The 22,593-nt window shown below is 35.8% G+C and overlaps 1 protein-coding gene across 1 annotated transcript; it reads right to left on the bottom strand.

The window, feature by feature from the left end:
• Positions 1-20,113: 20,113 nt before the first annotated feature.
• LOC133794415 (polyphenol oxidase, chloroplastic-like) lies at positions 20,114-22,162 on the bottom strand. The gene has a single exon (XM_062231640.1). The coding sequence runs from the start codon at positions 22,104-22,106 to the stop codon at positions 20,277-20,279; it is 1,830 nt and encodes a 609-aa protein (XP_062087624.1). The 5' UTR covers positions 22,107-22,162; the 3' UTR covers positions 20,114-20,276.
• Positions 22,163-22,593: the final 431 nt, after the last annotated feature.

The following is a 22,593-nucleotide window of genomic DNA, read 5'->3' as shown; positions in this document are numbered from 1 at the left end:
AGCCTCTTCTTTTTTTTCTTCGATCAAGTCTAGGGTTTCCTCGAGCTGAGTATGGTTTGAACTTTGGTCGTAGGTCTGAGTTCGGATCGTTGGGATTTCAACTTCGATGGGCAACATTGCCTCGCAGCCGTATACTTATTGGAATCCCTCTTGGATTTTTGATTTCTCATCGGGTCCGGACGCCTGAAGGGGACCTGGTTTTCATTAGCCAGGTATATGTTTTCCCGAGACTCGTTGATCTCGGTGTGCACTTTATAGACGGAGAAATACCTCTCTCCTTTCTTTTTCTTTCCTCCCTCAGCTTCGGGATTATTTCCTTCGTTCTTTTTTCTCTTGGAGGGATTCTCCGAGGTAGGCTGTGGAGCTGCCGAGTCAGCCAAGGTTGAGGCAGAGTTGATGTTTATCGTTGTAGTTTCGGTCTGCGAGGTCGCGTAGACCTCGCCTCCTCTACATTGACAAATCTCTGCGCACGTCTGTTAAACTCGGTTATCGACCTCACCGGTTTCCCTTGCATGTCATCCCAAAGGGCACTTCCGGGTAAAACACCAGCTCGGATAGCCATTAAGTGCCCACTGTCATCCACGTCCCGAGCTCGGGCGACTTCCAGATTAAATCTTGTCAGGTAACTTTTCAGTGTTTCGCCCGGCTGTTGTCGGACGTTAGTTAGGGTGGATGCCTCTGGTCTGACTCCCATCATAGCTCGGAACTGCTTCTTAAAGTCTCTAGACAACTGCTCCCACGAAGTTATTGAGTGTCTTTTATACTTTTCGAACCAACTTTTGGCAGGTCCTGCCAATGATGTTGGAAACAACATGCACCTGAGCTCGTAACCCACGTTACTGGCCCTCATAATAGTGTTGAACGTGCTCAGGTGACTACATGGATCGGTCTTTCCTTCGAACGCTGGGACATGAGGAATCCGGAACCCTTAAGGAAATTGAGTGTTGGAAATATGGGGAGCAAACGGCTCGAGCTCCTCATCAGAGTCCTCATATCGACCCAATCCTCGTTCATTCTTCAAAAGCCTAAAGGCTTTTTCAAGCTGGTCGATTCTTTCTTGGACTGGGTCAGCAAGAGGCGTTGTCTGGAATTGATTACCATTGATCGTGATTCCAGGCTCGCGTCTCCGAGAGGGATCTCTACGCCTATTCAAGCGATCCCTCAGATCCGGATTTGTTTGATCTCCATTCCCCCGACTCTGATTCAGATGATTTCGCAGGTCGGGACGATTCTTGCGATCCCCAATATTTTTACGACCTCGGTCGTGTTTACTGACGGACCTGGTCTCTCCAGATTCATCACTTGTGAAACTTGTTGCTCGGTTATTTCGCGATGGGTTCTTCCCACGTCGCCTCGTTTCTGCAGTGCGAAACCGAGACGTCTGACTTCTCTCAGATGGTGCGCCTCTTCGCTCTTGGTTAGTCTCCCTATTTCCTTGTCTTTCCCCCGTACGCCCTTGATCCTGATCTCGAACAGGTTGAGCGTTTCTGCGGGGTGGCGAAGGATATCTTATGGGTGACGAAGGGAACCGTATAGGCGATGGGGGCTGCCACCCTTGTCGCGGCCTAGACGGTCCAGAATTTGCCCGAGATGGGTCAGTCACGTTCGGTGCTCTCCCAGGTACCTGAGTCCGAGCCTCTGCAGGGGTTCGGTTATTCTCAGTTCCTGCAGGCACTTCCACAGGCGGGTTAGGCGGGACCCGAGCTCGGGTACTCCTCTGGGGCCTAGGAGGAGCAGATGGCTCTGCTGGCACCGAAGGTTGAGTCGGCCTTCTTGTGGCAGCATCCTTTCGCGGACGCCCACGGGGCCTCCGGGGAGGAACATGCACGTCCCTTTGAGGAGGGACTTGGTTCTCGCGCGGAGGCGGGGGCTGAGCCACCTGCGCCTCTGCGGCTATCCTAGTCAACTCCTCATTCCGTTTGTTGGCCTCTGCCTACAGCTGTTTCAACTGCTGGTTTTCCAGTTCTACAATAGGAACGTAACGCTCGGGATTGTAGTACATATCCTCATCCCTTGGTGGAGGTGGTGGTCCCCGGGAATCAGAAGACCCACTCCTCTCCTCAACGTCCGGGTTCTCCATTGGTTGTTTTCCAGGACGTCTTGGGTAATTTCCTTCAGGGGTGTTCTGATTGTTTATGGCCATGACTTTCTCAGGGATGAATGCTTAAGGCTCTCAATGAAAGCACCAAACGGTTGATGCCGTTTTTCGTCAAACAGTGAAAGAAGAGCACGTAAACAATAACTGAAAATGGCCAATTAAAATAAACCAATGTAAACACACAATTTTTACGTGGTTCAGCAATTAAATCTGCCTAGTCCACGAGTCTTTGTTATTAAACTCAAGATTATCTCTAGGAATTCTTCAAGAATGAATTCCCCAGAGTTTTCTCTCAAGAATCAGTATTTCGGTCCTTTACAATGGTGCATGGCCTCTCTATTTATAGAGAAGACTAAAGAACACTATCCCACATGTTTTGGGTAGTTACTCTTTTCGTATAAATAAAATTAATGGCTTTAAATGCCTATAATCAGATATAAAAGGAAACGTCCCCTGAAGGCCAGGGGACGTATAACTGACCAAATAATATCCCATGATTCTAGGGGATTTACAATAATAAATGAGGATTACATCTCATATTTATAATACTTGTAGATATTCAAGGTGGTTATCACGTATCTCTAAGGCTTTAGCCTCCCAGGTTTCCCGTCACCTTTCGAGCTGGAGACATCTTCCCAGGTCACATGGCTTTTCGAGATCGTACGTGCGTCAGGCTCGGGAACCCTGACCCGAGGTCATCCTCGGAGATGAATGCTTCCCCGGAGCTATCTTTCGAGATCACGAATACTTCGAGGTCACCATACTCGAGGTTGTCCATGTCCTGCAGACTCGACATGCAATCCTGGAGCATGTTTCCAACCTTATGAGTCCACTGATTTGCGAATCCAACTTTCGAGGTCATAATTAACATTATTAATTATAATAATTTATTATAATTTATTACTATAAAATTATAGTAAATTTATTATTTATTATTTATTTAATTAATCATTATTAATTTTAAAGACTTATTAATTTAAATTATTTAATTAAATAATGTTGAATCAAAATTTTATTATTTAATTAATTAAAAAATTAAAAAATAAATTTTTATAAGATATGTAGTAATTTTTAATTAATCATTATTAATTGTAAAAAAATTTATTACTATAAAATTTTCAATTTCTATATTAATATAATTTAATAATAGTTAATATAATTAATTAGATAACATTAACTATTAAATTAAATAATTAATTGTAACGACCCAAATTAGCTATTAAGGCTTAAGGGCCTTGATTGGTATGCCGGGAGGGCATAACTGGGATTAGAATGAATGTTATTGATTTAAATGCGTAAATGTATGATTAATAGTGTGTTTATGATAATTAAAGATATTATATGATGATATGATATATATGTTTGAGCTATATGTGAGAACCACATTATGATGTGGATAATTCTGCAGCCGGCGACTCGAGGCGATCCTAGGGCTAGATAGCAGGAAAAGTCACAACGGGGCATTATAATTGACTTTGGACAAGTCAGGGGTATTTTAGGTATCGGGTAGTGATTTAGACTATCGGGTGATAAAAATAAATAATTGGAGATATATCTGAGGTTAGGATGTCTAGGCGGGATTATTGGGGGATTTTACCGTTTTGGCCTCGGGGACGTTTTCGGCACCCCGAGCTTTGGGATTAGTCTAGTAATCTAAGGGTATACTTGGAAGACTTAGGAAAATATTAGATAGAAAAGTGTAAACCGACCCTTTCTCTATTTCTCCTCCTTCTCTCTCTTAGCAAGGGAAAACTACTGAAATTTGAGAGGGAATTGCTGGATTTAAGCTGTGTCTTGGGGAATTTAAGGAAATAATCTGGAGGGTTAGCTCAGGAACTGATCAAGGCCTGAGATAGAGCTAAGGTAAGTTCTGATTTTCCGTTTCTAAGGTTAGGAATTTAAAGAAAATGGCTGAGTTTTAAATATCTGTGGTTTTGGAATTTAAGGTGGGATTGAGGCTTGAAACTTTGAAGATAGGTCAGGGGACTCTTGGAGAATCGATTCTACAGCTGAGGTAAGGTTTAATTTACAGTTTGATGGTTGAATTTGAGAGTTTTCATGGCTGGTTTTGAGTTCTATGGGTTGAAATTTCAGAAGTTGGAATTGGGGCTTTGGTGAGTCTTAGGCTGGATTTTTGGTTGGATTGTGTTGTCTGAATCATTCTAATGTTGTTATTATTACTTGGTTTTGAGTTGGGGGCTTTGGGATGGTTTAAGATGGGGTTTAGAGTTTGAAAATGGTGGTTTTTTCTGGGTTCGAAGGGTCAGGCCGCGGCATGGTTCTTGGTGGGCCGCAGCCCTTCAAGGGTGTTGCATGCTGAGGAAGAAGGGCGGGCCGCGGCATGGTCCAAGCAATGCCGTGGCCCTTACCTGTTTTTGTGCCTTGGATGGCTCTGTTTGGGGGCCATGCCGCGACGCTTATGGGATTTTGAGATTTTAGGCTTGGAAATTTAACCTAAGGTGCTCGGGGTTGAGTCTTTTACTATATTTGGTGAAGTTCAGTGTTCCGAGTACTAGAACTTGGCTTGGGAACTTATTTAAGGTTGTTAATGGTGTCTTCCCTCATGGTTGTGACTAGGTAACTAGCTAGGACTCGAGGATCGGATCGCGCTCAAGGAGTGTCGCCCATAGCTAATTCATCTGAAAGCTAAAGGTAAGAAAACTGCACCCGGTTGTATGTTTGTGATGGGACTAAGTGCTCCCGATAATTGTATCGTGTCAATGATGGTATTACGCCATGGGACATGTAAAAGCGGCCTAAGAGTGCCGTACATGATATTAGCGCACAGGGCGCAGTCAACGGGATAACAGAGGGGGTAGCCTGAGGGCGCCAACCCTAGTTATCATTTGTACACTGTAAATGACGTGAGTTGATATGCTTATTATTTGAGATATCTGATTATACCAATTGATGACATGGTTGAGATTATGTAACGTGATATGAGATATTGACTTGTTGCTAATTGCTTATACTTTGTTGTTGTTGTGTTTTCTTGCTGGGCCTTGGCTCACGGGTGCTACGTGGTGCAGGTAAAGGCAAGGGCAAGCTGGACCAAGCCTGAGGGGGAGAGCTCCGAGGTGAAATGTACATAGCCAGCTGTTCGATCGCTATGGTCGAGGAGTGAGTCAGGACAGGGATTACCTAACTGCTCGTTTTGCCTTAGTATGGCTGGTTTATGTATTTGAACCTTGTAACTTTTGTAAACGGCCTTTAAACTAATATTTTTGGGATCCCGTATTAGTGAACAATGTTTCTTAATGAAAATGTAGCTTTTGAGACCAAAATATCTTAAACCCTAGTTCCTTTACAGTCTCGTAGACACGCTTTCAACTAATAGACTTGACTAGCAAGTCTGGCACTTTACAAATACACAGTGTAACGGTCTTGGCTATCCAGGGCGTTACATTAATAATATTAACTATTTAATTAACATCAATAATTTATTATTTAAAGAAAATTTTATATACCACCTTTTTCAAAATTGTGTGTTGTTAACTTCGAAAATTTTAGTTTTATTTTTTGTTGATATCAATTTTGAGTTATTTCCTGAAATTTTTTAAATTATTTGTACATTATTAAAAAAGAGTTTTATTCTACAAGTTAGGCTATCTCAAATGGTTGAGTGTCTGAGAATATTATCAGGCTTATATATGCAGATCTAAAAGACTAAAACATCATTATCAAGTTTCTCTTTCATTCATAATAATTAACCATTAATATATTCATGTCATTATCAAGCTTAGCAGAATAAACAGCGGCAAAGCATGAATTGTAAATTGTATAAAAAACATATTATCAATGCTTCTTTTTTTTTATAAAAATCCCAGTCAAATACTATAAAATAATTTATTTTATAAAAAATAGAGTAAACAAACAAACAGAGTAAACAAAAAGAGTATATAGACAAACAGACAAAAAACTATTTATCCAAACAGAGTAAACAAAGATACATACTTGCCAAAAACCCCAAAGAACCTTCATACCCCAACACTGTAAACGATCCAAGTCTGAAATAAAAATACATACACACAATCAATTTTGATAAATCCATAAATAAAATTGATAAATCAACCAAGGTTTGAAAAAGAAAAATGAAAGAGTCACCTGGTTGTATAAAGCAACAAAGATAGTTCTTCTGATTTATCTTCCAAAATTAAACAGGGCGCAATATAGCCCTAAAAGCAGCACAGACTTAAATCCCTCTTTTTTTTCCTTGAGCACAATCAAAAGAGAAATTTTCGAATAGGGTGTTAAAAAAAATTATAGAAGTGAGGAAAAAACTATTTAAGAATTTAATAAATTTGATTAAAATTAAAAAAAAAATACATTTACCAAACAACAGTGTTTTGTTTATTAAAAAAATGTTTTTTTTAATTCTTTTCTTAAATTTTACCGAACATATATGTTCAAATGAGGTATTATGCTCAAATTAAAAAAAATGGTTGATGTGTAATGGTGGGCTCTTAAATATAGCCTGACCCCGTTTTCATTTCCCACTGCAGAAATTAAGAGACCAAAATTCAAAATTTTGAAGAACATAAAAAATTACCAGTACAAATGAGAAGAAAACAACTTCCCCTCAGAAACGAGCAAGAATGAACAACACTGTTCGCAGAGTAATGCTTCTCCTAATAATTGACAGACCCAATTCGGAAAACGATCAAACAAACCTGATAAAGCACAAGAAATGAGCAGCAGTACCCTTTGATTCCAGAAACTACCCGACATTAGGTATGCGAAAAAGAATACATACCTGAAAAGAAGATAAAATCTGAACTGAGATGGTGAGGCAGTGACAGCGAGGCTGTGCGGCGGCTCGTGGGATTGAGACGTTATGATAAAAAAATATGTTTGAATGAGGGAGAGAAAACGGGTGAGGGAGACAAATGGGGTGGGGAAAAATCTTAACAGAAATTATATAATAGTATTACCGGCGGGTCTCCGCCGGTAATACAACATCACCGGCGGCTCTGCCGGTATCACCCGCCGGTAATACAACATCACCGGCGGGTCCGCCGGTATTACCCCGCCGGTAATACAACATCACCGGCGGGTCCGCCGGTATTATACTATTACCGGCGGGACCCGCCGGTATCACCATAACCCGCCGCGCGGTCCCGCCGCTATATCCATTATCCCGTCGGTAAAATACCCGCCGGTATTAAATTTGAAATCAGTCTCCGGTATTTGTATTAGCGGCAGATATTCCGCCTCTAATAATGCAAAAGTCCGCCACTAATAAAAAAAATTAGTTTTTTATTTTGATTTCCTTATTATTAGCGGCGGACCCAGTACTCCGCCGCTAATATACTGCACATTACCGGCGGAGTTAGTCCGCCGGTAATATTTCCGCCTCTAAAAACTATTTTTCTTGTAGTGTTATAAATCAACTTGAGAAACAACCCTATATAATAGTCGTTAAGCAATCATTGAAACTCTAAAGCAACTTTATACAATAATTTGTTAAGTAACTCATAATTTTTATAAGGAACATATAAAACAACTCTTAAAAATACTTAAGCAACATTTGAAAATCCTTAAGCAATCAATCCATAAAGCAACTTGATAAACACCCATAAAGCAACATGTTAAGCAATCATTGAAACTCTTAAGCAAACTATAAAACAACATATGTTATGCAGCCCTTGAAACTCTTAAGCAACTCATAATCTTCATAAGCAACCCATAGAACAACATGTTAAACAACCCATAAAGCAATATATGTTAAGCAACTCTTAAAATTCTAAAGCAACTATATATAACAACATATAAAGCAACATTTGAAACTCATAAGCAACTCATAAAATAACTTGTTAAGCAACCCTTGAAATTCCTAAGCAACTTATAAAATAACATGTTAAGCAACCCATAAAACAACATATGTTAAGCAATCTTTAAAATTCTAAAGCAGTCATATATAACAACATATATAAAGTAACATTTGAAACTTCTAAACAACCTATAAAACAACATGTTAAGCAACTCTTAAAACTTCTAAACAACCCTATATAATAACTATAAAGTAATCATTAAAACTCATTAAGCAACCCCTGTATGCAGAAGCTCAAATAGATTTAATTAATATTTGTAATTATTTAAAATATATTTTTTAATAATTTTTATATAAAGAAAAAGAAAAAATATATAAAAACCAAATAGCTAGGATTTTGACATAATAAGTCTCAAATTTGATTTATTTACAAGCAACACATTCTTCGCAATGTAGAGAATATTTACAATAACTAATTTTCAAAAGAAAAAAGTGTAAAAAAATGAAGTGATGAAGTATGTTTATGTGAACAATTTTAGTATTACTTGAAATAGTTGTTTATTGCATGATGTCGTCTTTGTTAGAAGTGTTAATCATTATTAAATTTAGGGATAATTGTGGCAAAAGTACCCAAAGTTTGGGTTTTGTACGCGGCATAGACCCAAAGTTTATTTTTCGTGGCAAAAGTACCCAAAGTACCAAAAAGTGTTATTCCGTTTGGTTCCGTTTGGATTCCTCCGTTAGTTACATCTGATGTTTGCGGCATAAGTACCCAATGTTTAGGGATATTTGCGGCATAAGCACCTAATGTTTGGGTTTTGTACGCGGCATAAGTACCCAATGTTTAAAAATAATTATGATTTGGACCAATAAAAACGTGACACGTGTCTGCCTAACGGAGTCTAACGGAGGAGGCTGATGGAATTACAGTTTTACTGACTTTGGTACTTTTGCCACGAAAAATAAACTTTGGGTCTATGCCGCGTACAAAACCCAAACATTGGGTACTTTTGCCACAATTATCCCTTAAATTTATTCACATATAAAAACTAAAACTAGATTATCTACTTACATATAAATCGTTATTTGGATCAACATTTGTAGGCATATTTTTTTATTATTTTTTGTATTCAACTACTAATTAATGAAGTGTTTGACTACATGTCACTAAATTAATTTAGGTTTGAAAAAATATCCACCACCCCTTATTAAATAATAATAATTTATCCAAAAATAGTACTATACTGGTCATCATGATTACATCAGAGATGATTCAAAAAAAAAATGTCAAACTACAATCACTACCAAACTGTATTATTGTGAAAAAAAAATATTTAGTTATATATTAAAGAAAGAACTCTTTAAATACCGTATAAATGAATTAATTTTTATTTATATATGTATTAATAAAAAATTCCTATTATCTTTATAGAACATATATAATCTAATAAATAAAAATAACTTAAATATTTATAATTTTTCTTCTTTTTTTTATTTAACTTAATATAAAATAAAATAAATACATCAATTAAACATTTGTCCATTTTCATTTATGTCGTTTGAAATTCGTAGGTTTTCCTTTAAATTTATGGAAATTTCTTTAGTAGGGTCTTCAAAAAGAGTCCTTTCGTAGGGTTCTTTTGTGTTCTCAATCTTTGAACAGTTTTCAGCGCGATTTTTTTTTATGACCATGTATATTGTAGTTATTTAGAGCATCTTGCAAATTTTCAGAAAATTCTGAATAATTTATAGTGCCAAAAACTGAGTTCAAACATGCTATTTTTCACGCGCATAAAAAAATTAGTCACGCGTGCAATAATCTATTTTCGGCACTGTAAATTATTCTGAATTTTATGAAAATTTGCAGGATGCTCTAAATAACTACAAAAGACATGGTCATAAAAAAAAAATCGCGCCGAAAACTATTCACGGGTTGAGAATACAAAAAAGTCCTACGGTAGGGCTCTTTTTAAAGGCCTACATAGAATTATCCTAAATTTATATTATATTTTTGTTGATGTGGAAAACAATAACTATAAAAAAAATTTGATACATATTATTTTATATATCTGTGTAGATATAAATTAAAGTTTAAATATTCATATTAGTTTCTAAATATATATTTTTTAAATAAATTGATATAAAAATAAATTAATATCCAAAATTTAAAATATATTATTATAATATATATCTAAGAAAATATGTCATAAAATTAACATTTATATACATACTAGGTGCAAACAATGTACAATACACATTTATTTAGTTTTATTTAAAAAATTATTAAATATATTTATTAAATTTTTATGATTATCATATAAATTTTAAATAAATAAACAATAATTATAAATATATAAAAAAGAATGACATAAACATATTAAAAGAAAAATTAAGCATAAACATTGTTTATATATATTTTTTAAATATATGATAACATTTTATATCATAAATTACACTATTTAATATATAAAATATTCATGATATTAGTCAAATCACACATTTACGATTGGAGAAAAAATTTGTTCATTCTTGATAGAAGATAAATATTATTCTAATTTATTATGTAGTTACATAGTCATACTTTGTACATACACGACAACTATATATATAATGTATTTATAATATTTGTTGTTATTTAATATGAATATATAATTAGTTAAGTTACTGATAAACCTCAATAGAGAAAAAAATTGGAACGAAATTACCGATCAATTTTTCTGGCTGAGTCACGGACAATGTCGCTCTCTTTAAGACGTTTCGCAGCTCTGCCCTAAGTGTACACGGCAGTCTATCAACCACGTCGTCTCCAAGATAAAACAGCCTCTGTACGATTCCTCCCTGCACCGAGAAGATCGTTCTTGTACACCCTTATAAAAATGCTCTGAGAAAATTCGTAGAACCAAGAAGGAAAAAAGACTTCTCTTTTTAAAAAATGTTTGATCTAACTTATACACAGAAGAGACCCCCTAAAACGGCTAAAAACATTTTTCCATTAAATCAGAGGAGGAAATTAACATAACGGCTAAAAACGTTTATTTTCATTTAATCAGAATAAAACCGTTTTTGAAAAATAAATGTTTTAAGTTTAATTTAATTAATAAAATAATAAACGTTTAGTTACCTTTGTTGAAAAAATTAACAATTAAAAATACGACACCACACCACACCACCCACTCGCCAGCTCAGCTCGGCTCGGACGGACGGCGGCGGCGCGTGTGGTGGTCAAGTGTGTGAGTCCTCACCCATGCGCACAAAACTGGGTACCACTTGGGGCACACCCCAAGACATAGCATTTACAACTTATATACACTCCTTGAAGAATGTTTCAATTCCATGTGGGACTTTTTCCATATCACACACAACTATATTTTTTCAATTTTTAACAATTCACAAAAAAAAAGTTCCAACAATCCCCCACTTGAATTTTTAAAAATATTTTCTTGAGCAATTTCAGAATCTATAAGATTGTGCATAAAAAAATGTATCTTTCGATTTGAACATTTGCGTAGTGAATACAATTTAGATTATACTAGAGTGACACGTAGTCTTGAACTCTATTTCTAACATCGTTCCACACACCAACCTTTCAAGGGTGTAATAAAAAAAGCTCGTGCGTTAATGGCCATGCACGTCTATCCCAGTATAGTGAATGCTCTAGAAATTTTCCCAAATTTCATAGGAAGCGGCCCCACTTCCACATTCACATAGGTGAGTCTATCAAGAGTACTCATGTAGCTCGGTACTCCACTCCACATAGAGTATAGATCTCATTAAGAGTTTCTATTAACTCATCCTCTCATCGCTTCAGGAATTCATGCTTCTATATGCTTTAATGGAAATAGCATGATTCAACTCATATCACTTCACAACTTGTTATTACCCATTGAACCTAGTTCTTGGGATCTCCAGTCTTTAGGTTGGGTTGCCATCATGAGTGATTCATCACTCTAAGGGCAATAGTCCCATTCCCTTCAATGTTTTATGGACTTTCTCTCTAGCTAATCCTTTCGTCAAAGGATCTGCTAAGTTATCATCAGTGCGTACATGATCCACTCTAATAGCTCCTGTTGAGAGAAACTCTTTAACAGTACTATGCTTACGACGTATTTGTCGTCTCTTACCATTGTAATAACGGTTCTGAATTTTCGCAATAGTCGCGGTACTATCGCAGTGGATCAACACAGCTGGTATCGGTTTTTCCCATAAAGGGATCTCAGCTAGCAGGCTTCTCAGCCAACCTGCTTCTTCACCAGTTGTAGCTAGTGCTATCATTTCAGACTCCAAGGTGGATTGTGCCAAAATAGTTTGTTTCTCAGATTTCCAAGAAACAGCTCCACCAGCTATACTAAAGATATAGCCACTTGTTGCTTTGGAGTCATCAGACAGAGAGTTCCAGTCTGCATCACTATAACCTTCAAGAACAGCTGGAAACTTCTGATAATGTAATCCAAGATTCATGGTTCTCTTTAGGTATCTCATGACCCTTTCAATAGCATGCCAATGCTCCATACTAGGTCTACTAGTAAACTTGCACAATAATCCCACGACATAGGCAATGTCGGGTCTCGTACAATCAGTGGCATATCGAAGACTGCCAATGATGCTCGCATATTCAGATTGTCTTACACCGTCACCAGTGTTCTTAAATAACTTTACACTTGGATCATATGGTGTGCAAGCAGGTTTACAATCAAAGTAATTGTATTTCTTTATAATCTTCTCAATATAGTGAGATTGATCCAAAGAAATTCCCTTTTCGGACCTAGTAATCTTAATACCAAGGATTACATTCGCTTCTCCGGGGTCCTTCATATCAAAGTTAGCACACAACAGAGATTTCACAGCATGAATATTCGAACCAAATATGAGCAAGTCATCCACATATAGACATACAATAGTGCAAATGTCATTATCAAATTTATAATAAATGCATTTGTCACTTTCATTCACTTTAAATCCATGTGAGATAACTAAATTGTCAAATTTCTCATGCCATTGCTTAGGTGCTTGCTTAAGACCATACAGAGATTTATCTAACTTGCAAACCTTATGTTCCTGGCCATGGATTACAAACCCTTCCGGTTGATCCATATAGATCTCTTCTTCTAATTCACCATTCAAAAAAGCAGTCTTAACATCCATTTGGTGTACAACTAGATTGTGAATGGCAGCTAGGGAAATCAAAACTCTAATGGATGTTATCCTCGTAACAGGTGAAAAAGTGTCAAAGAAATCTATATTTTCTCTCTGCCTAAAACCCTTGGCTACCAAACGAGCCTTGTATTTTTCAACAGTTCCATCGGGTTTCAATTTCTTTTTCAAGATCCACTTACAACCTATAGGCTTACAACCAAGAGGCAAATCAACTAAGTGCCACGTTTTGTTAGACTCAAGAGAGTCCATCTCATCATTTATTGCTTCTTGCGAGAGGTCAGCATCTAAAGAAGACAAGGCTTCTTGGAGGTTAGCAGGATCCTCCTCTAATGTATAGACACAGAAATCAGAACCATAATCTTTAGCAACTCTAGTTCTCTTACTTCTCCTAGGTTTTGATTCTCTATCCTCAATATGTTCATTATTCCTAATCACAGGAATGTTGCTAGTAGATGCGCTCCCACTATTTCTCAATTTAAAAGGGAATCTATGTTCATAAAAATCAGCATCATTTGATTCCACAATAACATGCGCATTTAAATCATAGAACCTATATGCTTTACTATTAATTGCATATCCGATAAATACACATTCATAGGCTCTACTTGCTAGCTTAATTCTCTTAGGATCAGGAATACGAACATAAGCCAGACAACCCCAAGTTCTAAAATAAGACAGGTTAGGTTGCTTATTTTTCAAGATCTCATAAGGTGAAACTTTACTTTTAGACTTAGGAACTCTATTCAACACATAACAAACAGTCAAAAGAATTTCACCCCATCAATGAGATGTAGCACCTGAATTCAATAAAATAGCCACAACAGATTCAGTAAAAGTTCGATTCTTTCTTTCAGCTTTACCGTTCATTTCAGGTGAATATGGTGCAATGGTTTCGTGTAAAATGCCATGTGAATTATAAAACTCAATAAACATGCTTGAATCATATTCAGTTCCTCTATCACTACGAAACCTTTTAATTTTCTTATTGAATTGATTCTCAATTTCAGTCACAAATAATTTGAACATGTCAAGCGCATCACGTTATCTGACACTTTAGGAATCAGTCCTATGTTACTCATGTTCTTAATAATACACTTATTAACATGAAAAAGTCTAGCATGCCAAACATTAAAATCACACATCATATAAGCAGAAGGAGAAACTTTATTGATTCAACATTTAACTTAAACATGCCATCAGTAGCATAACCCTTCCCAACAAAAATACCATTCTTAGTGATGGTGTACAAATCAGCCCCAATAGTTTGAGTAAACCCAGCCTTATTAAGCAGAAAACCAGAAACCAGATTCTTTCTCATCTCAGGAGTATGCATTACATCTTTCAGTAATAAAGTCTTTCCTGAGGTAAACTTAAGCTCCACATTTCCAATCCCAGCAACAATAGTGGTGTGGGAATCTCCCAACAACACTTTCTTATCATCAGCAGCAGTGTATGTTTTAAACATAGCACGATCATAGCAGACATGGCGAGAAGCGCCAGTGTCTACCCACCACCCATCTGATCCACCAATAAGGTTGATCTCAGAAATCATAGCTGTAAAAGCTTCTTCAGTCAAGTTAGCCTGCGGAGCAGTGCTTGGCTTGTTCCTACACTTACGTGCCATATGACCTGGCTTGTTACAGTTGTAACAAAGGAATTGTCCATAGTCATTCTGTTTAGGTGGAGGCTGTTGCCTTCCAGGTGGAGATTGAACGCGAGAAGCAACAGAAGGAATTTCCACTCAGGAATTGTACCACTAGTGTTGTCTAGGAATTTCGACGAAAGTCTTTCTCTTTTGTTTGTAATTTTGAGTTAAATATTGAATGAAGTTATCATGAATTAAAGAACAAAGAATTCAAAGAATGATTCCGAAGAAAAAAAGAAGAAGAAAGAAATAGAAGAACAAAAGTGGTACAGATTCACAAAATTACGTGGATAGGAACTAAAAAAAAGATATATCGAAGCAGTTCTGATAATTCATGAATATTATTTTTTTATTTAATTTCAATTCAGGGTTCTTAGTTACTTTAAACTGAATAAATTTGAGCAATGGAATTAAGTAAGTCATAATTCATTGGTTGATTGTATCATTAACTATTTCTTTATTTTTTGTTTTGGTGCGAGGAACTTATCATGAATCCACTGATTTATGCCGTTTCCGTTATTGCTGTTGGATTGGCCATAGGGCTTGCTTCTATTGTACCTGGAGTTGGTTGCTTCTATAATGGAGTATTTTGAACTATTTGATAAACAACAAAATAAATGTAATCTGGTATTATTAAAATTAGTAAGTGGATATTTAAGCAAAATATAAGGTAAAATAATATAAGCCTTTTAATTAATATAAAAATAAATTTATTATAATTTTCATAACATATAATAAATATAGGGAGTGACTATAACGCATTTACTTTTTTAACAATACTGATGCATCATTTTTCTATTTTTGACATTTGAATAGATATAATTTCAAAATAAATTATATGACAGTGTACATTGTAGCTATCTAGAATATCCAACAAATTTTTAAGAAATTATGAATAAATTATGGTACCGAAAATAGGGTTTGCACTCGTGCCTGGTTTTTTTTTTTTTTTTGTACACATGTAAAATTTGACAGTTTAAACCATGTTTTCAATTTTATAAACTATTTATAATCTCTTGAAAATTTGTGGGATGCTATAAAAAAAACTACAATATATATTGTCATATACAAATTTGAGGTTATAGAAAAAAAGATAAATTTAGATGTCAAAAAAGTAAATTCTCCTTATATATATATAAATATATATATAGAGCTGTAAATACGGGCCGGGCTTTTGAGCACGGCACGAAACCGGTACGAGCACGACACGGCATGAAAAAATATGGGCTTGGGCCAAGCACGACACGAAAAAATATGGGCTTGGGCCAGGCACGACACGACACGGGCTTAGCACGGCACGGCACGACAAGCCCGAAGGCACGACATGAAAGCACGAACAAACTAGCCCGAAAGCATGACACGATAAAAAAACTCGATATTTTGACATTAATAATCATAATAAATTTTTATTTGTCAATAATTAATAAATTAAAATGATAATATATGTCTTATTTTTTCAATGTTTATATTTTTATAATTATATTAATTTATTTTAAGATTTGTTAGTTAAATTTTTAGCATTTATTAGTAGGTATTAAAATTCTAATAATTATCTTTGATATTATTTTGTGTAAAATATTGTTAAAAAGTATATAAAAATATCTAAAATTATAATTTAAACAAAGAAATGTATTTAGTTTGGTGGTAAGTCCATTGATGGATAAAGAGGAGGTGGAGGGTTCAATTCTCCATCCTCACATTTTTTAGCAAAAAAAAAGTGGCCTTAAAAGTGAGCCCAAATTTAGGCCCGAATATAGAAAGTGGGCCGGCCCGACTTGGGCCCGACACGGCACGACATGGGGCGGGCCCATGGACCGTGCTGGGCCTACTCTTTCAAAAATGGGCCGGCCCGGACCCTGCACGAATTGGCCCGGCCTGAATTTATCGAAAGCACGAAAAATGTGGGCCAGGCCGGGCGGCCCACATTTACAGCCCTATATATATATATATAAAAGGCAATCAAATGAAAACTAAGTGATATGAATGAAGTATGGATGGAGAGAGAAACTAATAGAACAAATTAAAGAAGATAGAGTCACACTACAACAATTTTCACTTTTAATGACTCTCTATAATGACTTACACCAATGGTGTAAGTCATTAAAAGTATTCAGGGATATTTAAAGTCTAATGGTGTAAGTCATTAAAAGTTCTTGTTGATGACTACCAAGGTAAGTCATTAAAAGTGGTGGGAGACGTTATTTGTTATAAATTAAAAAGTCGAAAAAAATATATTTAAGTCTGACAATGGGAGCCCTCTAACGTCTCCCTTGGGTAGACGTGTACACATCCAACGTCTCCCCTGGGAAGACGTGTACACATCCAACGTCTCCCCTGGGAAGACGTGTACACATCGGACGTCTTCCCAGGGGAGACGTTGGAAGTGTACACGTCTTCCCAGGGGAGACGTTGGATGTGTACATGTCTTCCCAGGGAAGACGTTGGAAGCCTCCCCTATATATCTCCTTCCCCGAGCCATTCACCAACCAGACGAAACCAGCAGAGGCGATTTCTGGGCATTTCCTTGGCGATTTTGGGCGATTTTTCTTCCGTTTTCCTCCTCCAAAAATTGATTTGAGGTAAGTTTTTAAGTTTAATTCATGTTTAATAGTTAGGATAATGTACTATTGTTTATTTTCTTTAACTATAATAAGTTAATATTTGGATTTTAGGGTATTTTGGGGGTTGCGGTTTTGGGTATTGTGAGTGATTTTGGGCGAAATTGATACCGATTTTGGCCGATTTTCTCCTCCAAAAACTAATTTTAGGTATGTTTGTTCATTTTAATTAATGTATAATAGTTATGATAATATATTTTTATTTATTTTCTTTAATTATAATGGGTTAATATTGAGATTTTAGGATATTGTGGGTTGCGGTTTTGGGTAATATTGCTTGATTTGAAGAAGATTTGAGATATGATTTCATTATTAAAACAATGTATTATAGTTAGAATGATAGAAATAATTATTTTTGTGCATTTTTTTTTATGATTTGTGAGTTTATTATAAATATTTTTTTAAAGTTTGAAAAATGATTTTAATGAAGATTTGAGATACACAATTGAGATTTAATGGTTATACCATGTTATTTACTATTTTTTATTTTTTTTTACTATTTAATTCGAAAATTGTAGGTTTTTTTTAATTAAATTTTTTGGTTGATTAAGTATATGTATGTGTCTAAAATAAGGAAAATAATTTAATTTTAATTTACATACTAAATTGCATGTATAGAAATAAGTAATTCAAGTATATATGTTTATGATTTTTTTTATTTATATTATTATATTATTCAAAAATTATATATTTGTATTTATATTTTAATTATTTTATTAACATTGAAGTAGGTTGATTATATATATTATGTTTTACTTATTTATTTAGTAATTTCTTATTTATTAATTAATTCAATTTTGTTGGTTGTGAATTTTATAGCAAAGTGCATTACAAAGTGAAGTAAATTTTCTAGCTAGGACTATTAATTGCAAGAGGTACGTACATTATCTTATCTCTTGTTTTAGTATTATTAAATTTTTGTTAGAGGAGTTTGAATATCTTAAATATTCATCCATAGTGAAGTAGGTTCTGAGATTAAAATTGTGTGTTGCGGTGATAACAGAAGGTTGAGAACTGTGTGTTTTAGTGAAGTAGGTTCTGGAAAATTTGTTTGTGTGCTGTGGAGCTATAAGGAAGAAACTTATTGTGTGCTGTTTGACTTGTTGTTAACAGATGGTTAGATCAATATTATAGGGGAAATGCTGTCCGATTTTGTCTAGAATTATGTATTCTATTATTATATTTAAATTGTGTTGTGCTTATTATATGTGGCATGTGGATATTATGTGATGAGAATGTTCAAGGATTACATTGAGCATTCACGACATGGACGTTACTTGAAGAAAGAGGTATGTAAATAAATTTATACAAAGTTAACAATTTATTTATTATTAAAGTATATATAATCAAATAATTGATTAGCTAATATATTTTACTTTGTATTTTTTGCAGCTAAACACTACGTCATACACACAAGCACAGATTAATGAAATGCGACAACACTGGGCGAACCATATGCTACCAATAATTCAAAGTCATTGTCCCACATATTAGGTTTTTTTTTACTTTGACTTTTTCTTTCTTACTATATGTTTAGCTAGCTAGTGTAATATTTGTTAATTTTGTATGTTTAACAACAAATATTATAATTTTGTATATTTAGTTAGCAAAAACATATTAGATATACACATTTCGGTTTTATTAATGAAAATTCAAATTTTAAATTTGTATATAATTTAGATTTTTTAATTAATATATTTAATTCTATTTCAAAAAAATTAATTATTTAATTCTATTAATTAATATACTGAAAATAATTATTTAATTTTTTAAAAAAAAAATACAAAAACCTATGACGTCTCCCATGGGAGACGTCATAGGGCCACTTTAGATGGCCCCTGCAACAACGTCTCCTCTAGGGGGAGACATCAAATGTCTACAATGTCTCCCCCATATAGCCATTAAATGTCTATTTTGTTGTAGTGTGAGTTTTATTTATGGGATCTCTCTCAGTTCCGTACGTTGCTCTGTACATTTGGAATATATATTATATTCAGTTTGACTAGAACATGCATGGAGTTGTTTTCTTAGAAAGGTAGGTGTTTATTATCTACGTCTTACTAAGCTTGCTTTTGAATATTTTTGTATGGCAGAATGGATCAAGGTCCAAATATCGGGTTTGGAGCTACCACTTAATAATTTTGTGCCAAGTTTTCTTCGCAAACTAATAATGTGTCGAATCATTTTGTATATTTGCGAATGGCTTAGCCTAACTAATTATATATTTATATGATTTGAGGCTTGAGTCCAAACTCGATCATCTTTTAAAATTGATATGTTATATAATAGTTGCTCTTTTTTTTGGATAGAACATATTTGAAAACGGCTATGGATTAACCATTTTCTATTGAGAAAATAAAGTGTAGAAGTTAATCTTTCAAAGTTTCAACGTTTGTTTCGTATCCGGAACATATATATGAAATACCTTTTTATCTTATTTCATTTGTAACTTAATTAATATTACTAACGCGCGTTTTATTACAATCTGGAAAAAAGAGAGTATATTGTTTGGGAGAGAATCTCCTTATTAGTAAGAATAAAAATTTGGATGTATATTTGAGTTTTGGAAAAGTGAAAGAGATCAAAATTGTAATCTATTTTAGAATTGTTAGTGGAGATTACGGCTCTCTTTTTAAACTTTAAACTTGATATAGGAATAAAATTAATTTCAACGCAACAAGTAGAAATCCCTTGCTATAATTCTTTTATTTAAGTTTATGCACTTATTGTTTGGAAATTTGGACATTTACAACATATAGCTACAGGACAAATATTGAGATATTGTCTTTTGGAGGAAATTATATTGATGTTGTTATTGATACATTGACTTTCATATAAGAGTCATATGCATTATTTTTTATTTAATTCTTACGTGCATGTATACACACACGTGTGAAAAGTAGTCATAAAAAACAAAAAAACAAAAAAAAGAAATACACATTGCGGCATATGTAGTAATTAAGATAACAATATTCAAAGAAGAAAGACTTTTCAAGACAAAAACTCAATTTTGATTCCAGAAACGGTGGCAAGTCCGACCTTAGGCACCAAAGTCACGACAACGGTGTCATCATCTTCAGCATCCAAATCCTCAAGCAAGTCCGTTATTCCCAACCTCAGAATAGTCTTAATCTTCTTCTCACCCATATGCTTGTGCGGCACGTTAACAAAACTCCCCGCAAACTCAGACACCCCAGGTCCACTCGGCGACTTCTCATCCTCATCGTTCACGTACACATCGAACTTCAACGCGGAATTGCCGTCAAACTCAATACCTTCAATCACCAACACCTCCTCCTTGTCTTCCTTTTCTTTCTTGCTCCTCTTATTCTTATTTGGTCTACTTACAACAGTACTTATCACCTTATCTAACGTGATCGGAAAATTAGCGGTCGAGGTTGTCTGATTCCTCTTCTGCTCCGCCGCAAGAGCTGCTCCGAAAGCTCCACCTCTATTGCTTGCCACTTTGGTTGATTTTTCTCGACGTGGCGTCGGCTTTGCCTTAAGCCAGGGATTGTCAACATTCTGGTAGACGTACCCGAGCTTTCTCGTGTCGAGGCAGTCTCGGATCTTGACCCGAACTAGCTGGGCATTCTCGTCGTAGAACAAAAACCCGGCGTTGAGCCAATCCGGGTCAGTGAAATCTCTTCTTTTTCCTCCAAGGGTTTTCCACACACTCCACAATCGGTCAATGTTCGAGTGGTGGGCAAAAAATATTGGATCACGAGCAGCCGAGTAGAAGTTTCCCATGTTCTCGAAGTTGGGCTGGGTGCTATCACCGGTCCACAGGTGGACCGATCCATGAGGAATGACTTCCAGTGAACCCGGTCCAGGATCGGCCTCGTCTCCGGCCCTATAAGGCGCACCGAGAAACAGCTGCGCATTTTTGCCGTTTGCCACCATCTCTCTGTACATAATATTGAGATTGATCGATAACTGTTCTTCTCTACCAGTCGTGGGAACACCGGCATCTGCAGGGCTGTAGTCAAGGTCAATAAGTGTCGGTGGCTGGTGGAAACGGTCCCGGAGCGGATCATAAAGAGACGAGTTGACATTTGCATAAAACGTCGGCAACTGCATGCCGGGAGGGGAGTCCCAATTCCAGAAAGGCAAAGCAAAAGTCGGGTCACCTATAAGTTTGCCTAGTATTCTCTCATAAAAGTACAAGTAATAACGGTGAAAGGGAAAGAAAAGCCAAGAGTTGTGAACTTGGAGTTCCAAGTCTGGGAACCCAACTTGGTCGTAGGAGTTGTCACAATAGGCGCAGTGAACATCGGCTTGTTGTGAGAAGCTACGGGGGTCGCTGTCCGGCAGAGCTTTCATGAGCTGGATGGCTCTGTTGTACTTGGCAATATAAGCATCGTCGACGGCATGAGCCGCTGGCCTAGTGCGCAATCTGCTCACCGGAGGTGGCTTGAAGTCAATGATCTTTGGAGATACTGGCGGACAGCAATTGGTTGGTGTCACGCCTTCCGGGAAGTCTGCCGGCCCACATTTAGATAAGTCTGGTGGCGCAATTGGATCGGCAAAGGCCGAGGGATTAGAGCTGAGCCCTGTCAAGGTGGTGCCGTATAGACCTCCTAGCCCAATGAGCACGTTTCTCCTATCAAACTTAGGATGCGCTTTGTTATGAGGCTGATCTCTAAGGTTATGACTTTGTTGGTGGTCATGGTCGTTCGTGGCATTATTGCATGCAAAGCTTTTTCTGTGGTAATTGGGGATTAGGTGGGAACTATATGATTTGTTAAGAGAGAATGAGCTGGGAGAGAGGAAAGAAGTAGTGGTGCTGGTGATTGGAACTGGAGGGGTAAAAGAAGCCATGAATGAAGTTCTATTCTACTTGCTGTGATTGGGTAAGATGAAGGAAATAAAGGGTTCACCATTGTGCTTTTATAATAAAATGACAACGATTTTTATTTCTATTGCATGATGCCAAGTTCAAAACGACTTTCTTACTAGCTAGCTCTAGGATTTTAATTCAATATACTCAAAAAGGAAATTTTCCAATATAATAATAATGAGGCAAAAAAAATTAAATTTTAATTTTAATGATCAGAAGAAAGATTAATAGGAATAAAACTCTCTCTCCTTTCTTCTTCTTCTTCTTTTTTTTTTCTCCATTCCTTGCTTCGTATTGGTTTTTGGTGGCTGCATGTAGTAATAAAGTTCAGATCTGATTGATGAATTATATAAAATAAAATTTTTGAATTAAACCAAGAAGTAAAAACATCATAATGAGAAAGGTAAAGTAAAAGCATAAATGAATATTTATTTATTTATTGGTTTCGATAAAGAGCAAGAAAAAAAC

This window comes from Humulus lupulus, chromosome 8 (assembly GCF_963169125.1).
Source record: "Humulus lupulus chromosome 8, drHumLupu1.1, whole genome shotgun sequence".
Classification (NCBI taxonomy): Eukaryota; Viridiplantae; Streptophyta; class Magnoliopsida; order Rosales; family Cannabaceae; genus Humulus; species Humulus lupulus.
The sequence above is the reverse complement of the archived record's forward strand: the minus strand, read 5'-3'. Positions and strand labels throughout refer to the sequence as shown.

Coding starts and splice junctions, on each gene's coding strand:
- LOC133794415 (XM_062231640.1), bottom strand. CDS start 22,106: ATGGCTTCTTTTACCCCTCCAGTTCCAATCACCAGCACCACTACTTCT.